Source organism: Conger conger, chromosome 12 (assembly GCF_963514075.1).
Source record: "Conger conger chromosome 12, fConCon1.1, whole genome shotgun sequence".
Classification (NCBI taxonomy): Eukaryota; Metazoa; Chordata; class Actinopteri; order Anguilliformes; family Congridae; genus Conger; species Conger conger.
The window spans coordinates 6,997,085-7,017,403 of NC_083771.1; the positions used below are offsets into that span (position 1 = coordinate 6,997,085).

The 20,319-nt window shown below is 41.8% G+C and overlaps 1 protein-coding gene across 9 annotated transcripts in view; it reads right to left on the reverse strand.

Annotated features, from left to right (window-relative positions):
- Positions 1–20,319, reverse strand: part of add1 (adducin 1 (alpha)) — a 43,498-nt gene that overhangs the window by 3,747 nt on the left and 19,432 nt on the right. Inside the window, exons 5-17 of one of the 9 annotated variants that reach the window (XM_061261919.1) lie at positions 19,357–19,437; positions 18,681–18,830; positions 18,074–18,217; positions 17,896–17,994; positions 17,596–17,769; positions 16,746–17,090; positions 13,065–13,160; positions 12,519–12,608; positions 12,403–12,420; positions 9,065–9,151; positions 4,322–4,478; positions 2,021–2,104; positions 750–783 (exon numbers count right to left, since the gene is read on the reverse strand). In XM_061261919.1, the coding sequence (XP_061117903.1) occupies positions 750–783; positions 2,021–2,104; positions 4,322–4,478; positions 9,065–9,151; positions 12,403–12,420; positions 12,519–12,608; positions 13,065–13,160; positions 16,746–17,090; positions 17,596–17,769; positions 17,896–17,994; positions 18,074–18,217; positions 18,681–18,830; positions 19,357–19,437 (1,559 nt within the window). Of the gene's footprint in view, positions 1–748; positions 784–2,020; positions 2,105–4,321; positions 4,479–9,064; positions 9,152–12,402; positions 12,421–12,518; positions 12,609–13,064; positions 13,161–16,745; positions 17,091–17,595; positions 17,770–17,895; positions 17,995–18,073; positions 18,218–18,680; positions 18,831–19,356; positions 19,438–20,319 lie in introns of those variants that run through there. The other 8 variants (XM_061261920.1, XM_061261915.1, XM_061261911.1 and 5 more) reach the window with 8 other exon arrangements.

A 20,319-nucleotide genomic window follows, 5' to 3' on the forward strand; every position in this document is an offset into this window, starting at 1 on the left:
TTTCAACACAATACCTGTAACAGGAGGTCATGTGGTAATTCTATGAGAAAGATTAAGGAATTTTTTTAACAGTAAATGAGAACTGTAGATATCTCACAAATTGTTAAAATTGTTAAATTTGAAGAAAGGGGAGAGAGAGAGAGAACAGGTTACTGTAAAGATATTTGTTGCTGGGTCCATTTCAGATCTCAGTTTTCCAAGCCTTTTGATTTCAATGCATAAACAAAACCTTGTCATTTAGATACAGATGAAGACATTTTGGTTATCAAAAACTGCAGTCATGCAGTCAGGCTTGCTGTAACACGCCTTTTCCAGTGCCTCACGCTAGAACAAAGCTTGCATTATAAATGCTACAGGAAAATGACATGCCAGATCATTGGGTTTCAACAGTTTGCTTTGGCAAACAGCTTTATATGGGCATATTTCATGCCTCTGCACCATACAAAATTTGTCAGAAACACAGCCAAACAAAATTCCTGTTGTGGCAGACTGCATTTTTGTTTGTTTTTTTTCCCTCACACAGGGTCCACGGCAACGGTTGTAAGTTTCATTTTGTTCTAAACCACGAGTTACTTGGGAGGATGGTCAAATGAGAAGACTGAAATAGCACCCTTCACCAAAATGAAGTGGGAGAGAAAGGAGGACTGGTGAGAGACAGAGAGACGCCCCGGCAGAGGGGCGGGAGGGCGTAGCCATGCGAGCAGGAGATCGGAGCGGAACACAGGCATGGGATGGGGAACAGTACTTACTATGGCAACAGGTACTCTTTTGCATTTCCATCTCCTGAGTGTAACGCAGCCACAAAGAAGAAAAAGCACAAGTGGAGAAAATGTCTATGCAGGTCAATCACAGCCACCGTGTTAAATCAAAAAGGAAAATTAAAACAAAAACACCAGGAAAAAAAAGAATGGACAAAGGCCATTCTTACAAGACCCCAGAAATGAGGATGGAGGAGTGAATGGGGAAGATAAAAGACAAGTGATACAATCTCAAAAGACAGTCAGAGATTAGATTACACCTGGCTTTTAGAAGTCTCAGTCGAATCATAGATGACCAACCCCCTCCCTTTCTTTACAAGGCAATGTACAATGCTGTTCTTCTCATTCTAGTACATTCCCGAGGACTCAAGGCTGCTTATAGGATTTACAGGTTTGGGGCAAGTTGAAGAGTAAAATGATATAGTCCCCTGGAAAGCCAAATTCAAATGTTTAAATTCAACAATATGCCCACCCAACTGATGTAGCATTTTTTTATATTCAATATTAAATTATGAAAATGTATATAATTAGTTGAGAATTATGAAATGTTATCAAATCTTGAAATTAAGTCTTGCCCCATTGCGTGGCATCTCGTATGCATTGCAAGTCTTCTGATTCCGTTCAATTTTGTTCTTTTTAAAACCTACGGGATTTACTAAAAGGAACTCTGCTACGAACAATTATCTATCCAGAAACCTCCACATTTTCAAAAGTATAGGTGTAATCCAAATGTAATTAAGACCAAGAGGTGTAAGGGATGTCAAATAAAAAGAAGTGCTGAATAGTGTACACTACACCGTAAAAGTACAAATGCATGAAAAAATATGAATATCTTGCATATTGAACTGCATTTTAACTCAGTCTTTTGCTGACAAAGCAAAAGCATTATTCATTAGAAAAAATATTTGATAAGATTAATCTCATCTCCAGTATTGTTAATCAACAATTTAGACCTTCATTTGAGAAGCATAACAAAGTCATCTTTTTTTCCCCCCCAATTATAAATAGTCTTCCAAATCAAATGGAATACTAGTATATAAACACACATGCACAGGCGTGTGTGGATCAGTAAGTACACGATACATTAAAAACTGACCACCTCTTGACCTTTTATTACACATAAAAAATACAAACCACTTAGTTGTTAAAGACCAGCGGTCAGAGACACAAGACAGGTTTCACGCCATTCCTCGTATTGACCTGGAGGCACACTGTAGTTGAAGCCATGCTAGCAATGACCGGAACAGAGCGAGGGCACCTACCTTCCTCAGCTCTGATTGGCGTGCTGGGCGGGGTGCGAGTCGGGCTCTGCCCCTTCACCTCCTCCACAGTGTCCTGCAACTGGTCTGAATACACAACACCCAAGACCTGTCAATCAACTGTGCCCATATCTGAGTCACTTCAATGCATTACAACCAGACCTGTCAATCAACTGTGCCCATATCTGAGTCACTTCAATGCATTACAACCAGTGTAAAGTGTGTTCGGTTATAAATGTGGCTTATAATGCACCTCTGGTAAACGTATTCATAAACATTTCATCTTACTGAATTCTGTCAACGATCAACTGCAGAACGATCAACTGCAGTATATCCCCTCCTCAGCATTACACACATAGTTGAAACGCAAGACAGAAGCACACCGGACAGAAGAGAGCGCGCGTTTCATTAGAGGACAGAAAATCAAGTTAAACCCACATGCCAAGACACAGTTCACCACGGTCCCAAAGAACCGCTCGCTGTCGGTCAGCTCGGAGAAAACGACGGTTGAAGATTAGAGGTAGTTTATTAGTAAGGTTCCACACATGAATCCCAGAAGACAACGGTCCTTATTAGGAGGCAAGGTTTTGTTTTCTCCGCCACCCCAAGATGATGCGATTGTGTCCTTTGCAATCTGCCAACAGGCAAACATTCGGGTGAGAACACAATTGAAGTTAGGATTCCATAGTTAAAGTGAAATCTGATCATTGGGAGGGTGGGCAAGGGGGGGGGGGGGGGGTACACCGGAAAGGGGGGGCAGGGGGTTCAAAAGCCATGGCTGATTATTTGAGAGGAGACACAGAAGGGGGGGGGGGGGGCAGTGTAGAGGAAGACTCAACCCAAGAGACTCCAGTGAGCAGGACAGAGCACGCTCAGAGGTACCTGGAGCCTCGCTCATGAGCTCCATGTTGGTGTTCAGTGCTCGGAGGACCGCGCAGTGAAACTCCTTGTGGGGGGACTCCGGGGAGTCCCTCTCGCCCGGGGCGGGCGTCCTGGAGGCAGCACTGCCCTGGCCCGACTCCACCCTCGAGTCCTGGTTGGAGTTTGAGGAAAAGGAGGGGGCAGGGGGAGGTTCAAAGACAGGACACTCCTCCTCCCCCTCTCCTTCACTGAGGGCAAGTGTGGGGGCTTCTGGGGGGCAAGAGAGCCGTGTGACGCAGGCCTCTTCCCCCTGCACTGGAGGCAACACAACAGGGTCTCTCCAAGCCCACTATCGGTTCCTAGGGCCCCTTCAGCTCGGCCATCCTCTGGCCCTGTGAGCGGCTGTAGGGGCAGAGTTACCCACACAAATCCTCCGGCCAGGAGGCGACTCCCAGCCCCGCATCAGAAAATTTGAATGCAACAGCGAAATAGAAACATCTGAAAACTGAATCATATAATCATCTGGGAACTGAATCATACAATCAATGGAAATTGAATCATACAATCATCTGGGAATTGAATCAAATAATCGTCAGGGAATTGAATCAGACAATCATCTGGGAATTGAATCATATAATGATCTGGGAATTGAATCATAAAATGATCTGGGAATTGAATCATAAAATGATCTGGGAATTGAATCATAAAATGATCTGGGAATTGAATCATGAATCACATAATCGGCAGGGAATTGAATCATGTAATCATCCGGGAATGGATCGATAGCATGTGTAAACTCCGGCGATCGAAGCCATTGGCATACAATATCATCAGTAGTAAAAAATAATAATAATAAAAATTTAAAAAAATTTAAAAAAGAAAATTTAAAAAGACATTGTAATTAAATTAATAATTTTCTCAATATGGTGCACAGGAAGACCCCAAAGTGAATTGTGTCACAAAACTATCTTTATTTTAATATTAGGGGTAATAGCTTGTACCAAAAATTCTTATAACAGAGGAAATTAATGGAAGCATTTGATAGAATCTCTAATGACATCAAGTCTTACACCTGTTGGAATATAGAACATACCCTTTGTGTATCAACAATAAAACCGTCATGTAATTAATTAACATTCCTCTGTTTCCATTATTCCAGATAAATATGTACTGCTTGCACAATTGGAAAGCAAAACATAACCAATATGCACAATTAATCAATATGTGAAATAAAATGTTGCCATACACCCAAAGGGGGTAAATAGTGGCTCTGGATGTTTCCGGTTACATTTCAAGTTACTTTGTCATTGTTATGCATTATTGGGTATTTAGTTAACATTCAAAATGGCCAAACCCATGTACAGCCATGCATAGGTGAGGTGCTTGCCCTTTAACACACCCTACCCTGGATGGTTGACCCCCCCGCCCTGTCAGATAGCTCACCTTCTGGGCCCTTCTGCTTCTGCTCCACCTCCTTGCGGTACTCCTCCAGCTCCTGGTCGGTCAGCTTGTTGAAGGGGTTTGGTCCAGTCTTACTGACGATGACGCGTGGCTGGTACTCCTTCTCGATGATGGCTTTGGATGCGGTCACCAGCTCCCCCTACAGGCGAAAAGGTCACCGACAACACACTGACGATTGCTCTTAAAAACACGGCTTCAAATAATCTTAAATCAAATCAACTTCTCTAAGCAGGTAATGAGAAACTCCAAGAGACACAAAATATCCTTTATTGCATTCAAAAACTGTCTAGGCAAATCGGAAGTATACAGAAAAAACAGAAAATCTGAAAAATCCCCGGAAGTAAACCATCTTTACAGACCAGGACAAACCATGTTCTTTCTGTGCTAAAAACCTTTCCATCTGCCACCACTACACTGATATCATAACACAACCTAACCATAGATCATTAGACTGCCAATCTCCAAATAATTGATTTCTTTCACTCAGTCACATTTCAAGTAAATAGGTCATTATAAAGCAGCATTATCCCACAATGCAGTTCACCAGCAGTAGCCACATACTATTATAAACAAAGCGGATTTCAGCCTGGAGTCCAGTTAGTAAAGATGTACATAGGGTGAGAATATGGAAAATTTCCAAATTACACTGTAACAGGAGAAAAACAACTTTGATATCATAAGAATGGTACGCTAGTGGTCACATGTATCCAGTTCTATTACAGTCTGGAATGCTAATGTGCTAAAGAAGTTGAGAGCCACTGGCATGGTCTTGACAGCATGCGTGAAGCCTGTATACTTTTACTGGCAGAGGCAGACAGAAATGTGAATTCCATTAACGTGCGATTGAATTATATACTATAGGTTGTAAGCTAAATATAGCTAAACGCTATTAGCACATTCCAAATTACACAAAAATAATTTGGAACTTTGGAAGACAGTTTGTATTCCATGCACTGAAAATTCACGAGACTATAGCCTGGATTAAATCAACCTCAATCCTCAGCTTTGATTTACAAATAAATGTATTAAGTTTTTTTTCCCCCATAACATGTTCAGCATGTACCAACGCACCAATCGGTTTCCTTTAAAATCTGATAACTGTCTGATAACTTTAACCCAGTCTATTAAGGACACACACGAAGGGATCAAGGCCAATGGTGCAAAATCAATTCAACAGGTAATTAGCCACAAAAACAAGCAACTGTTGTATTTCTTATAGTTTGGGGGACACCAAAAATAAAGTGTACAAAAAAGAATGAATAAATAAAAATCTACAAACTGTGACACTACAGTTCAGGATGGAGTGCTTTGGATTTAACTTGACTCTGTGCATTGTATGTAAGCTTTGTAACGACCATGTCAATTTTCACACAAAACACAATGGGTCTCATTCATGAAACGTGAGCGGAACGAATTTGTGTGTAAAATGTGAGTAGAGGGAAATTTATGGGTTTTTGGTATTCATTCAGCTCCGATCTTTTCGTAGCTACTAACAAAATCTACACCTGCTGCTGACCACGCGTAGTGCTTGTGTAAATTCAAGAATGCACATAAATAATGCTTGTCACTATTGGAAATTTACATTTTGCTTCATATTGCGCTCTGTTATGTAAACAATACGCAGATGCGTTTGAAACACGTGATATGAACATGACAAACAATTAAAAATATAACACATTTAGTTAAATTAGTTGGCAATTAGCAGGTTTAAGATCCAGATTAGGTTCATGATTGTGAATTATCTATGTAAATCGACTCAATAGATTACAGATTCTTTCTACATGTTGAATGATAATTAAAAAAAATATATATATATAAGAATATAGGCCAATAATAGGCTAAAATCACAAAAAGGATGTAAACAATTACCATATCTGGGTCACTCAGGTGGTGTCAATTCTAATTAAACTTCCCACAATATAAAAGGCCTTCAGTCTTAGTTAATGGTAACAATGGCTGACCTTGCGCTCTTGCATGATTTGGCGCAATTAAAACGCTGGAGAGAGAGGTATTTCAGGGATCGGGCAGATATGTTGGCTGAGAGTGATGAATGGTTGATTAGTCGTTTCCGACTACCAAGACCAATTCTGTTGCATTTATGCAACATTTTGGAGCCTAATCTGACAAGGCCAACAAGACGCAGCCATGCCATCCCTGCACATCTACAGGTACTATCTGTGCTTGGTTTTCTAGCCACAGGGACCTTTCAGCGCGAGATAGGTGACAGGTCCGGCATTTCGCAACCAACTATGAGCCGCATTCTCCCTGCTGTGCTCAATGGTATTTTAAAACTAGTGCCAGAGTACATCAAATTTCCCGATGACGCACAACGGCAGGTAGAAGTGATACAGGGATTCAGTGCAATTGCAAACATGCCAGGTGTCATCGGTGCCATAGACTGCACACACGTACGCATCAAGGCTCCATCTGGTGATGCATTTGTTTCATAAACCGGAAAAACTTCTGTGATTCTGAAAGTGTGTGCTGTTAAACGTTGGGCACGGTGGCCTGGTGGGACGCATGATGCATTTATCCTGCGTAATAGCGCAGTTGGCACGCGTTTGGAGGATGGAGCTGTGAGGAACGGCTGGCTCATTGGTAAGAATATAGCCTGCCTATACAATTGCACTCGCCAGCTAGAAATATGAGACAACGTTTGTTTTTTTTTCGTTTTATGTGTGGCTCTTTTTTCATTTGAAAGAAACCTTTAATAAATCTTATTTGAAAAATGTTTAATTTACGTTGGCTGCAGACTGACTTATTTGGAGCTGTACAATATAAAACAGAGCTTTAGGCTATTAAGATTCAAATAATTTGAAGACGATGCATACAAAACTGCAGTGGGCTATATGTTATCCATATCCTTTCCTGAAATGAATGTTAAATAGCTCTACATTCCGACACTGATATCCACTACGCACCATATCGCACAATATAACATTACTGGTTTCCCGTTTCCACTTCATTCAATCCGAAGAGAAACCCCAACAAATGTTCTGTTTTTCTGTTAGGACTCTACGACCTAGGTTAAACTATACTAACCACTAAGCTATCAGTGATGGTTTTCAGAATGTATTATGATACAACAATTATCACCTTACCATCTGGGTTTGAAGTTCCTGACAGAGAGGTCTCCCCAATAATGCCAGTGATGCGCTCGTCAGCAGGTGATATTTGTGCCTGTGAGCCTCCTCCTCCTGTGGCTGATGCATGTTTTTTGTGTGCGCTTATGTGGTTCTTTGCCTCCAGTTTCATGTCAAACCATTTACGTTTCACCTCGGATATGGTTCTATTGTCTACAGAGGCAATATTAACAGCATCTGTCACCTCCTTCCAGGCCTTCGCTTTGCCTGTCCCTGTCACAACACCACTACTGATAGAAGAAAATATTTTTTCTTGACTCCACTTCACCCAAAATGATTTTGATCTCCGCTTCGGAAAAGTCTTTTTTCTTTCTCTCTTTGTTTGCGCCATGATGACTGACAGGTCGACAGGATGCGTCTACACCTCCTTATATGGTAATCATTGTCTATTCATGGGCGGGGATTTATGCTAATTGCTGATTACCGGGAGCACGCTTTCACTTTACGATGGATTGGCATTCATGATCATACACACGAGTTTACGATCAGATCTGAGTTTCCCGCGGCGTTCATGAATCCGGAGTAGGTTTTTAGTAGCGTGGACGTTTATGTTCAAATCTGCACATAGACTTACTAACGTTTCATGAATGAGACCCAATGAACAGGACAATTTTATTAAATGTACTTTTGTTCAAGCCTTGTAGTTATAGTTACAGCCTTATAGTTGTTTGTAAAACTGCAGATCTATTCCCTGTGCCTTAATGGAATGACTGGAGTCTGGCCAAAGATAGTAGATGGTATAACTGTGCAAGAAGCTCATCAATGACTGCTTGCTTTGGTCAGTTGGCAATGTTCTGATCACCGTTGGCACACAACACCGTGCTCAGAACTAGCACTATTAAGTGTTTTCAATTTGTGTCTGTTTTCAATTTGGTTTGTTCCCTTTTGCCACTTGCTGAAAATCCAACCAGCAGTAATTGTCTGTATGGCAAACAATAATTCCCCTCTCCGTGACTCATCACCTTAACTGCCTGAAATTTGGTCCGGCCCTTCTTTATATAAAAGACTGCAGATTAGTGTTCCATTTCATATTCTTTAGTCAAAATGCCAAGACATGACCCCTTCTCTAATTTTGAGTGTCAATCAATAGAACATTGATACAGACTCTATTTTAACTGACATGATTAATACTCGCCTTAAAGGTACAACAAACAACTTCACACTGCTGTTAGACACCGTTTCTCCCTCCCCCTTCTCTGCTGTGGTAATTAGAACCAATTTTCAACCAATGAGCTTGAATTATTGTACAGCTATACAATGTTTTGGTACAGTGGCGGGCCGTCAACTGTATATTTTGAAACCCGAATTTAAGAACTATAAACACAGCAGAGGGTGAGTAAACATGTCAGTGAGCTTTTTTCAATGATAGGAAGGGATACAATGGCCTTGTAACAATGTTCTAACACAAAAATCTTAGCCATTGGACCTTTAAGACTGGCATTGATAAGGTGTGTTTGTGAAATGCGTTTCCCATAACTATCATATTCTGTTTGGTGGACAGGTCTGCAACTCTGACGACTGTATCTCTCAGGCACACTATCTCACAGAGAACAAAGCAGTGCAGGGTTATAGCAGTAAGTACCTTTCTAAAAGACTGAGTGGGGCTTTTGGCCTGCTCAGAGAGATCGAGGCCTTCAATAGTTTCCGTACAGTCAGACAGAGGAACATCCTGAAATAGTAAATTTAGTGAGCATTTCCAAACCCAGCGCCTAAATATTCAACACACAAGATTCAGCACACCCTCATACACATACATACTTAAAGCATGCAGAGAGCATTCCCATAAAAGCAATGCACTTTAGATAGGCAATGGGCAAATGGCCCCTTGCCAAGCACTCAAAACTCACTTAAAGTCTAAAGGCTATTAGTCAAACCTCTAATGCCACTGGAACTTAATGGCTGAACTCAACATTGAGCTGCCAATTTCCCTCATGTTCATGTCACCCAAAAACATGACTGTTCATTTATGAAACTCCAAAAATAATAAATGTTCTCATGTACAGTGGGGTGCAAAAATGTGGGCACCCCTGGTTTAAATGTCTGTTACAATGAATCTATTTGCGATCGAAAGCAAACCTGAACTCCAAATGGTAAAGAGTTAAACATGAGACCTTTCTGCAAATTTTAAAGCAAGATCCAAAGCTTTTTAATTTCAATTTTTATTGTTTATAATTTTTATTTTTTTTAAAGGAAAAGGACCCTGGGCAAATGTTTAGGAACCTTGTCAGTTAGTACTTTGTAACTATAACAGCTTGTAAATGCTTCCTGTCTTTCAATTCTCCCTCCGAATTTTTCCCCATTCCTCCTGGCAGAACACCTCTAGATCTAGATGTTTGAGATCTCTCCACAGACTTTCAATAATATTCAAGTCTGAGGACTGTGGTGGCCATTCCAAAACCTTCATCCGTCTTTCCTGGAGGTTCTTCATGGTTGATTTTGAGGTATGCTGAAATACTTAACCTCTCCTCAACTTCAATGACTGGACTGACCTTTGAACATTAGCCTCTAGAATATATTTCATGATATTTGGTGGAATCTATTCTTCCTTTCACTGGCACAATATTTCCTGCACTCCGAGCAGCCACACAACCCCAAAGCATAATGGCTCACCTCCATGTTTCACAGTTGGCAAAGCGTTCTTCCCTACAAAGACACCTTCTTTGGTGGTGGCCAAAAAGTTCAATTTTGGTTTTGTCAGTCCAAAGCACATTGTTCCAAAAGGCTTTTATTTATTTTTTTGTATACTTCAGACACTTCATTTTGTGTTGAGGCTGTTCTCTCTGGCAACTCTGCCATGTAGGTCTTTGTTGTTTAAAGTACATTGAATTGTTGTTCTGTGAACAGCTAGACCCATGTTTGCTCTTCTTTTTTGCAGCTCTTTCTTGGTCTTCCAGACCTTGCCTTGACTTCAACAGTTCCATTAATCTTCCATTTTCTAATAATGTTTCTGACAGTGGAAATGGGTAGTTTGAAACATTGAGAGAATTTTGTAGTATTCTGTAGTATTGGTTGTTGACACCAGACAGAACAGCCACTGCAGTTGGATACTTTAGAAGGCATGGAGTTACTTCAATATTTAATGTTGTACCATTTAGGAGGTCAGGGTTGCCTCTGTTTACTTAGATATCAATTGTAAAAGGCTTTTTGACAAGGGGTGTCAAAAGTTTTGCATTGTACTCTACTGTACATGGACTACCCTAGGTATCAGAATGTATGAGCATGCAGCCATTGCAGAGACCACAAAAGTGAACTAACTTTGTTGAGTAGGTTAGAAAGGTGGATGTATACCTTATTTAAATGGGCAAACCAAGTGGAGATAGCTCCCGAATAATCTTTACTGCTACTACTGGGGTTGTAAACAAAAATTGTTCTGAAATGAAATTTTAAAGTGGAAATACCATGCCCAATGGCACATACAGTTTCCAGTTATGACAGCAGAAAACATGGGGCCTGTTTGAGACAGTTGGCCCATATTTTTATATATCCTTATACATTATATTCTCATTATTATGTATGCATCTTTTTGAGGCAAGCAGATATATTCACTGAGCACTTTATTAGATATTTATGACTTATTTTTTAGATGTATTAAGTCTTCTGCTGCTGTAGCCTATCCACTTATAGGTTTGACCCATTGTGTGTTCAGAGATGCTCTTCTGCATACCACCGTTGTAATGCATGGTTATTTGTGTTACTGTCACCTTCCTGTCAGCTTTGACCAGACAGGCCCTTCTCCTCTGACCTCAGGAGAAACAATGTGTTTTTGCAAACTCTAGAGACTGCATGAAAATCACAGCAGATCAGCAGTTTCTGACATACCACCCTGTCTGGCACCAATAATCTTTCTACGGTTTAAGTCATAAAGATCACATTTCTTCCCCATTTTGACATTTGGTCTGAAAACAGCTGAACCTCTTGACCATGTCTGCATGTTTCTATGCATTTAGTTGTTGTCACAAGATTGGCTGATTAAATATTTGCATTAACAAGCTGATGTACAGGTCTACCTAATAAAGTGCTCAATGAGCTCGCTGCTCTGAGATATATATATATATATATATAGGCAAGGACTGGCATTCAAACACACTTCATTTCTAATTAATATAATAATTATAATCGGCATTATTCCCAATGACACTCAGAAAAGCAGGTTTCCACGTAAAGGAATATGTCCAATGCCAGCACTGTGTGTATTTACCAGGAAACCTAGCATGGCATCATGTCCCTTGGGGACATTGGCATTGAACTCTTGAGCGAGGCTATCAGCCATCAGGAGCTAAATATCGCCCTTATGAAACTAAAGGATGATAAAGTGCAAGCAAGCTTCATGAGACATCATCATCCACTGCAACACACACGAGGAGAGAGATGCACGGAATGACCACACGGGACAAGTCAAGGTAAAGCACCTTGAGCATGTCAGAGGCGATAAGAAATGCCGCAGCCCATTTACAGTGAGCACCATAATTAATTGGACAGTGACACGTTCTTCGTTCTCTTGGTTCTGAAACTCTAGCACAAAATGCCCCCACACTGAAGCTGACAAGTCTGCACTTCAACCTCATTGCCACTGCATCCGTTCAGACTGAAAGTGCGAGAGTGCAGAACCAAAATATTTAAAAAAAGTGTCACTGTCCATTGAATTATGGTGCTCACGGTACATGGATGAAAATGTAGCTCTGTAATGATAAATGACTCCAATTAAAAAAAAGAAAGAAAAAAAAGAAAGGGGTGCAAAATCAGAGTAGAAGACATGCAAACTCAATCTGTGGGTTAATGAGAAGCATCTTTATGCTTTCTCTGCTGCACTTGAAGCCTGGTAAATTAAACGCCACATCAAACAAAAACCCAAAGCCAAAACAGGCCACATCCTGGCACCTGAGGTAGTGACATGAGCATGTGGTTACCTCCGCCACTTACCTGCCACACGGCGACTCTCTGCAGTTAAAGAATAATGCCACAGTTACTCGAGAGGGCAGGGCCAGGCGGAGAGTGACATACGCTGCAGCATTGCTTCAGACATTGTGGGGGCTCACCTGCACGTAGGAACGGTCCACCACAGGTCCACAGAGTACCTGGGACTGAGGCCCGGCCGTTTTGATGTCTTGGAGGTTCTGCTCACGGATCTGCACCATAAAACATGAGGTCAGAGGTCATGGCGATGTTGTAAAGTGATAAAGCTCCAAGACCTAGAGGCAGTAGACCACCTGCTGCCCATTTAAAACATCTATATAAAAATCTCAAATCAATTATTCCAACCTGCGCAAGTATTTCCACAAAATGACAACGGGTATAGCACTGCATTGCCATCTGAGCCGTGATAAATTCACTGAGCCGTCATAAATTAAGGAAGACGGCCATTACTTTTCAGTGATTTCAGGGGCTGATTATAGCGGATGTCTTTCATATAGACTTTTCCCATGTGAAGATGCCCAACACTTAGATTACAAGAAGAGAAGGGGTCAGTTCTGTCATGGGTCGGAGAGATTACAGGAGAAACTGAGAGCAAGAGAGAGACACACAGAGAAATAGAGAGACAGAGAGAGTGATGGCTGTGGTTGTTTTTACTGATGATACCGGACCTTGTTTCTCATCTCCTGGACCTCTTTGGGGTTTGTGTTCAGGGGCACAAACTGATTGGCCACAGCAGCCTGTCGAAGCCCCTCCTCCTTTGTCCACTGTAATCACCATGGCAGAAATTAATGCAAATTGAAAATAGGCATAACTGAAAAATAAATAAAAAAACAAACCAACAAAAACAAAAAAAAAATATATATATATAACAAGTCATGCATTTCAGGTAGAAACAAAAACATAAATTAAATTAAATAACAGTTAAAATTGGGAAGCAGTGAACCAATGATGATGATGCAGTTTCAAACTGGAGAGGCTTGAATTTCTCATTTAAAAACAGCGCATGGTATAAATGAATACAAATAAAGGCGACGGATACTTGATACTTGGTATTACTAGTCTTCTGAGTTTCCCTAGTTTTATCAATATTCAAAGGAATAAGAGAATAAACAAAATCGTTTTGAAATATTCTTGATTAGGTGTACGACGACTAATAATTTTGTGTCCCGCAATGGCAGTTCTGTTTTCTCTTTCAAAACGGTAAAGATATATACAAATACATTTATATATACAGGGCACGGTACATATGGCCATCAGATATAGGCCATCATATAATTGTCAATTATGAAAATCTGTTCGTTATAGAAATGGAACTTGATATGGTTTTTGCCACTAGCTTCCCAAGACATAAATTTGTGGAAACTAGAAAAAGACAATGGTAAAATTCATTACATTTTGCATTTCACTGAAACTAAAATCATTTTCTTGCAGTACCATTACGTTTTTTTAACATGGATAATCGCATCGCACACTGCTACAAAGTAGCTTGGTGCCACGTTATAGGAAATATAATATGTAAACAATTTTTATTGTATTAACAACTAGGCATTGGAAATTGGAATTGATATATATTTTTATGAAAGGCGGCATTTTGTTCAGCTCTATTCAATCAAGATTCTTCACTACGCCATCTATGCCAAAATGTGCACCGTGGAATGGTAATGATGAGGTAGAGGCACTGCAAAAGGTGGGGTCATTGATAAGAAGCAGCAGAAATTCGATCATCATTGATACTCGCGCCCTAGGACGTTTAACAGAAAGGCAGACCGAAAGCGTCACGTGATCAGATGAGAGATGGGGTGATGACGTTTGCAAAAGCTTTGTGTGAACGAGCCAATCACAGCACAGCATGAGTGGGCATCGGCAAAGTGGTTTCTCAGGCTACGGACAGGACTGGGGGGGAGAGACAAAACACTAGCTCACAACTCTGACACAGAAGCTTTCATGCTACATATGCAAAAATCTTTTGATTATTATACGAAAGGTCTATGCCCTGAAATTCTGTCCTAAGGAGGGCTAGAATTCATCCAATTATACAGTCTCGGCCTAAGACACACAAACAACAAATGCTTCCGTTGAAACAATGACCTGGGTATTTGAGACAACTGGATGAATCAAATATCAGCCTCGCTTCAGGAAAAAACAAATCCACTATGAAGACAACATGAATATATGATGTGCATATTCTCAACACGGACAATTCTCAGACCGCAAAACAATATGTAAATCCTGCGGAAGGGGGTGGGGAAACCGTATGATATGTTGTGTAAAACCAAGTCGTGTACTTTGTGTAAAATGTGTGCGTGCGTGTTTAGTCACAGAGATAAAACACCAGTGTGTATTAGACAGAATTTCTGCTTGAATGAAATGGAAGAACATTTGCTCTTTTTTTCCTGCAAGTGGTTTTTTTGGAAGCAGATGAAGAAGGCCTAGACAGAGCAGCATATGCTATGTGGTCATTCCTCTCTTAAAATGGCGGCGCGAAAGTAAATGCAAAAACCAAAACTAAGATGGGGGCTTTTCTGAATGGGTATCAGGAGTGTTCATGGGATGGACATGTAGACATGAAATACTCACTCGCTTACGTTTAATCCCTCAACCCAACTCGCCCACTTTCCACTTTTCAACAAGAGATAATTGTTTTGAGAATTAAAAAGGTTTAAAAACAACTTTCTCATGCTTTGGAACATTTCTTCAAACTTTTTTTTTTTTTTTTTTTTTTTTAGATTTAAATGAAACTTATAAAGAAATGGTGAAAAACTCAAATAGCCAGAGGGGGGGGGGAGGGAAGTTGGAGTCATAAAAGGCAGGCTATGACTCTTAGAATTTCAATTTCATACCAAACGCGATCTTGAGCCTCTTTCCCTCCACATTCACACCCTGTCACACTACAGTGAGAGATTCAGAGGTGAATGGTTGAAGGAACAGCTACAAGAACAAGTAAATCAAGCCCTGGGGAGTTCAGACATCACTGTGAGTTAAAAAACATGCTTGCTGAGGTACTGTGGCTGCAGAAACTGAATCCATTATCTGTCAGGTCTTTTGATTGGGGATTGTGCCCGATCAATCTACAGGATTAAGCAGGGCAGTAAGACAGATAGTATGACCATTCCAGTAAGACAGATCCACAAGTAATGTAAGGAAGTACTACCTTCTTAAAAACCCCAAAACGTATGAATTAATGCAATTCAGGGATTCAAGCACAAGACGTTTCTCTTTGAAATAATATTCATAAAGAATCATAAACTCCACTTATTTTCAGCATGCATACGTCTGTACACCAACGGTAGTTTCACTAACATTGCACTAGAACATAAACATTAACTGTGGTTATCTTTGTGATAACAATAGAAATTTAGCTGAAAATATTATTTGGAATAAATCAGACTGTACTTATGTCATATAAGAATATTACTTTCATAAAGCATCCTTGGGAAAAAAATTCTGAATCTGATGGTCATGAGTTCAATACGCAGTAGCATAAATACAAAAATGTAACTAACACAAGTTTCCAAAAAAATAACACTTTTCCTGTGAAGATTCCCTTGTAGTCTTCCTACATACTCTGCATCTACCACAAACCCAGCAAACCTAAGGCACATTAGTGTTAGAAATAACACCAACAGAAAACAGAAAAACTACAAAAACAAAGAAATCTGTAAAGCAGCAGGGTTAACAGAACCGAAGAGGGACACAGACTCTGGGCTCGGGCCACTTGTTGTACCACGCCCTGCCGGACCTCAGAGAGAGCACCCACAATGCATCTGGACACATGCAACACGGCATGCAGTGGCCAGCTGGCCGGGGGACCCCAAGGCTCTGGGGACACAGAGGAAAGGGGCGAGTCTGAGCAGATAACAGCAAGGGGAACTTAAGAGGAAGGCCAGTAGTAGAACTGCTTAAGAGGAAGGCTTTTGGGAAAGTTACTTTAATGCTCTAGCTTTTGGAAATAACAAGACTACACTTTCTGAAATACCGAGAGGATTCCAGTAGCCATGTATTAATATTTAGTCATTCACATTCAATGCGGATTTGAGCAGTTTTCAACTGTTGAGAGACAAGAGAAATGTGAAAATGTTTAGGCTGGCAAGAGTGTTGAAGGCAAGGTAACAATGTTAATACAAGGCCAAAGACAAAATAAAGCACTTCATCCAGCTAGATACATTGAAGACGCAAACGTTAATAAGAAGCACAGGGGATCAGAGAGGCGTAAGCACTCGGGACGGATATTAGGGTTAGTATGACAGAAACCCTGAATTTGAATATCGTCCCCCCAGAGCCTTCTGGTGCCAACCAGCTGCCCCAAAATAGCAGTACATCTAACTATGAACAATAAGGTAGGCACAGACCAAGCAGTTGGTAATACAGCTTGGCACGCAGACACCGGACGAGAGAGACTGCAGCAAGGGTTTCACGTGATCGTGTGTTATGTTCGTCCACACCTTAGTCTTCGCCTTGGGGCTGCCGCCGTCCGGGCCTTCTTCATAGGCCTCGTCGGGACGGCCCGAGTTGAGCCACCGCGTCTTCTCGCGCTGCTGCCTCTGAAAGCTGTGCTTGAGAGGGGAGCGCGCGCCTGACTCACTGTCCTCTGCGTACGAGTATCCCGTGGCAGACGGGGGGATCTCGACGTCACTGTACTTTTTACCTTTGTCGCGTAGGGCGGGGCACCGGTAGGGGTATCCTGTTCTGTACCCCTGGAGAGGAGAGAGAGAAATTAAATCGTTTTCATTTCGCCAATAGAACAGTACGCCGAGACAGCGTGATGTAAGACTTAGCACGCAAACACATTAAGCTTATTTACTGCTCATGCTGAGAGACGGTGATCACTAGCGCCACTGTGGTTGGCTCCAGTATAGGTTATTCAGTCCTGTTTTCCATGTAAAGTCGGTATGTGTTTCCCCACAGGAAAATGTAGTCGCAATCTGTGTTTTTTTTTTCTTCATCAAATGCCACCCCATGCGCCGGATTTCTTTAAGTTATTGTGTTATTCGGGCAATACAGCAACACCTTGTGGATGAAAAAGGGATGAATACAGCTTCCCTACTGCGCAGTCTCTGGCTCCAAATTGCACAACATGGTGCCCATGGATAGCCAGCACTTAACAGGCATTTAGTCCATATGTTTGTACAGTCTGTGACACACACATACACACAAAATGAAATCACTTTTGCTTTAAGTCCACATGGCCACAGCACCTACCAGGTTATCCAGCATCCTCATGAGAGCTTCAAACTCCTGCTCCCCGACCTGCCACTTGGGCTGGGAGCCGGTGCCTTCGCCGACGGGCTCAGTGCAGCGGGGACGGGCCTTGTACTTCACTGGGTCCAGCAGAACCAGGTTATCCGGGCCTCCAGCGCTGGCCATGGTGCGCACCTGCCAACCAGACCCCCAGTGTCAAGACACACACCTCCATACAGAAGGAGCGGGCCCTCTGTTAAATTGCGCTATTGAACAAAGGTTTGGTGCATTGGTACCCACCATACATGGGGATTCACCTACCTGAATCTCACAAGCTGTGACCAGATTGTGAATGTAGTAGAAGGCTTCTTCCACGGTCTCCCCAACAGAGACGAGTCCATGATTCCTCAGAATGAGAACCTGTGGAAATAAAAAATGTTAGCAGTTTGCGCGCCCTGCGTCACACACGAGTTGAGAGAGAAAACCTGGGAAGACGTACCTTGCTCTTGGGTCCCAGGTTCTTCTGAATCATGACTTTCTCGGTCTCGTCCACAAGGATGCCGTGGTAGTCGTGGTATGCCACTTCCCCAAGGGACAGCGCCTCTGGAGAAATGGGCAACAGGCCGCACTTCATAGCTGAAACCTGGGTAGATAAGGGTAGACGAGGGGAGCCGTGAGTAAAGGCTGAAGTGCAACTGTAAGCCACCTAAAACTGTACACAGTCCCTGCAAAATGAATATCTACTGCATTCAATCCAGCCAGCCTACATCAAAAGCAAGGTGTGTCTTTACTACCAACGGTTTCATAAATGCAAAAAATCATCTGGCTGTACACTGGCTACAAAATGGCATTTTTACATTGATTACAGGGTATTACGACAGCCAAAAAAATAGTCAACTTTTGTTCTCTCTGTTTTCCTAATCAACAGCAATTCTTGTTTGCCATGCAATACCTTTTCAAGCTGTTAGCTAACATTAGCTAATGTTTGCCATCTCGACCACGCGTCAGGCCTACTCTATCCTTTCAGAAAGTCCGTGTTGAGGTTTTACTCTCGGCACAGGTTATACATTCAAGAAGATGGAGCAGAATGCCCTTATTGCACGCACCGCGGCCCCAGCCGGAGTGTGGATGTGCACGACGCACTTGATGTCGGGCCGGGCAGCGTAGATGGCAGAATGCAGGGTGAACCCGGCCTGGTTCACGCCCAGGTTGGTGCTCCCGCGGTCCACTATCTCCCCCTGCAGGTTGATCTTCACCTGGAATTAATTTAAACAGCCATCAGGGACCACTGCCTGAATACGGTTATGCCACGTCACTGAAGGATGAATCACTGCAGCCCAGTGTACATCTCGCTGAATACTCAACAGACAAAACAAAAAGACAAAAATGGTTCAGAAATAGCATCTTTACCAGAAACAGTTCTTGCACATAAATGTATGATTCTAAATGTTTTATGATATTCAAGAGCAATTTGTAATATCTGGATTGAGAGCTTGGCTTTTCAACCAGTGCTGTCACAAACGCATGAATCACTCAAGAATATACACACACATACCCAGCATGATTTGCAGAGCCCACTTGTACATTTAAAACAAGTGAAGTGATATATGATGCTTGTTAAAACTACTGGTCAGAATATTCGTTCCAATTTCATTTGTTCGATTTCTAAGATGGCACACCTCAATTATAAACACAGGAGGAAAGGACTAATATTGCTTGAGGCTGGTGCAGTGTTATTTCACAGAGGAGTTAACCACACAACATAGTGCAGAAGACACTTACCAGACTGGAGGCAGAGACCTCGCTGTACAGAAGGCCAAATGGGACGATCAGGAAACGCTCTTGTTCTGAGTTCAGTCTGACCTGTGACATGAGCCAGGCACATAATCACACAACAGGGACTACTCAAATGTGCTGCTTGCAGAAACTACCGAATGAGTAGGTGGAACAGACATCTTGACATTTCTGTTGTCTGACACAGTGGAAGAACAAAACTCAAAGAAACCAGGAAATTCATCTGATAGCAGACTTAATGGATTCAGACAGGCTTATTCAATCATTGAACCCAGCCATAAACATTGCATACAGACGCCCCCAATACCCCACTCTGACCACTTGACTGACCAAGCTCCCAGAGGAATAATGCCCATCAGTTCACCCCAGAAAAGCCACTCTGGAGAATGTACACTGTTCACTCCAGAAAAGCCACTCTGGGAAATATACACAGTTCACTCCAGAAAAGCCACTCTGGATAATGTATACTGTTAACTCCAGAAAAGCCACTCTGGATAATGTACACTATTCACTCCAGAAAAGCCACTCTGGATAATGTACACTGTTCACTCCAGAAAAGCCACTCTGGATAATGTACACAGATCACTCCAGAAAAGCCACTCTGGAGAATGTACACTGTTCACTCCAGAAAAGCCACTCTGGGAAATATACACAGTTCACTCCCGAAAAGCCACTCTGGATAATGTATACTGTTCACTCCAGAAAAGCCACTCTGGATAATTTACACTGTTCACTCCAGAAAAGCCACTCTGGGGAATGTACACTGTTCACTCCAGAAATGCCACTCTGGGGAATGTGCACAGTTCACTCCAGAAAAGCCACTCTGGATATAATGTACACTGTTCACTCCAGAAAAGCCACTCTGGATAATGGACACTGTTCACTCCAGAAAAGCCATTCTGGGGAATGAATACTGCTCACTTCTGAATCCCTATCAACAGCTGGCAATGA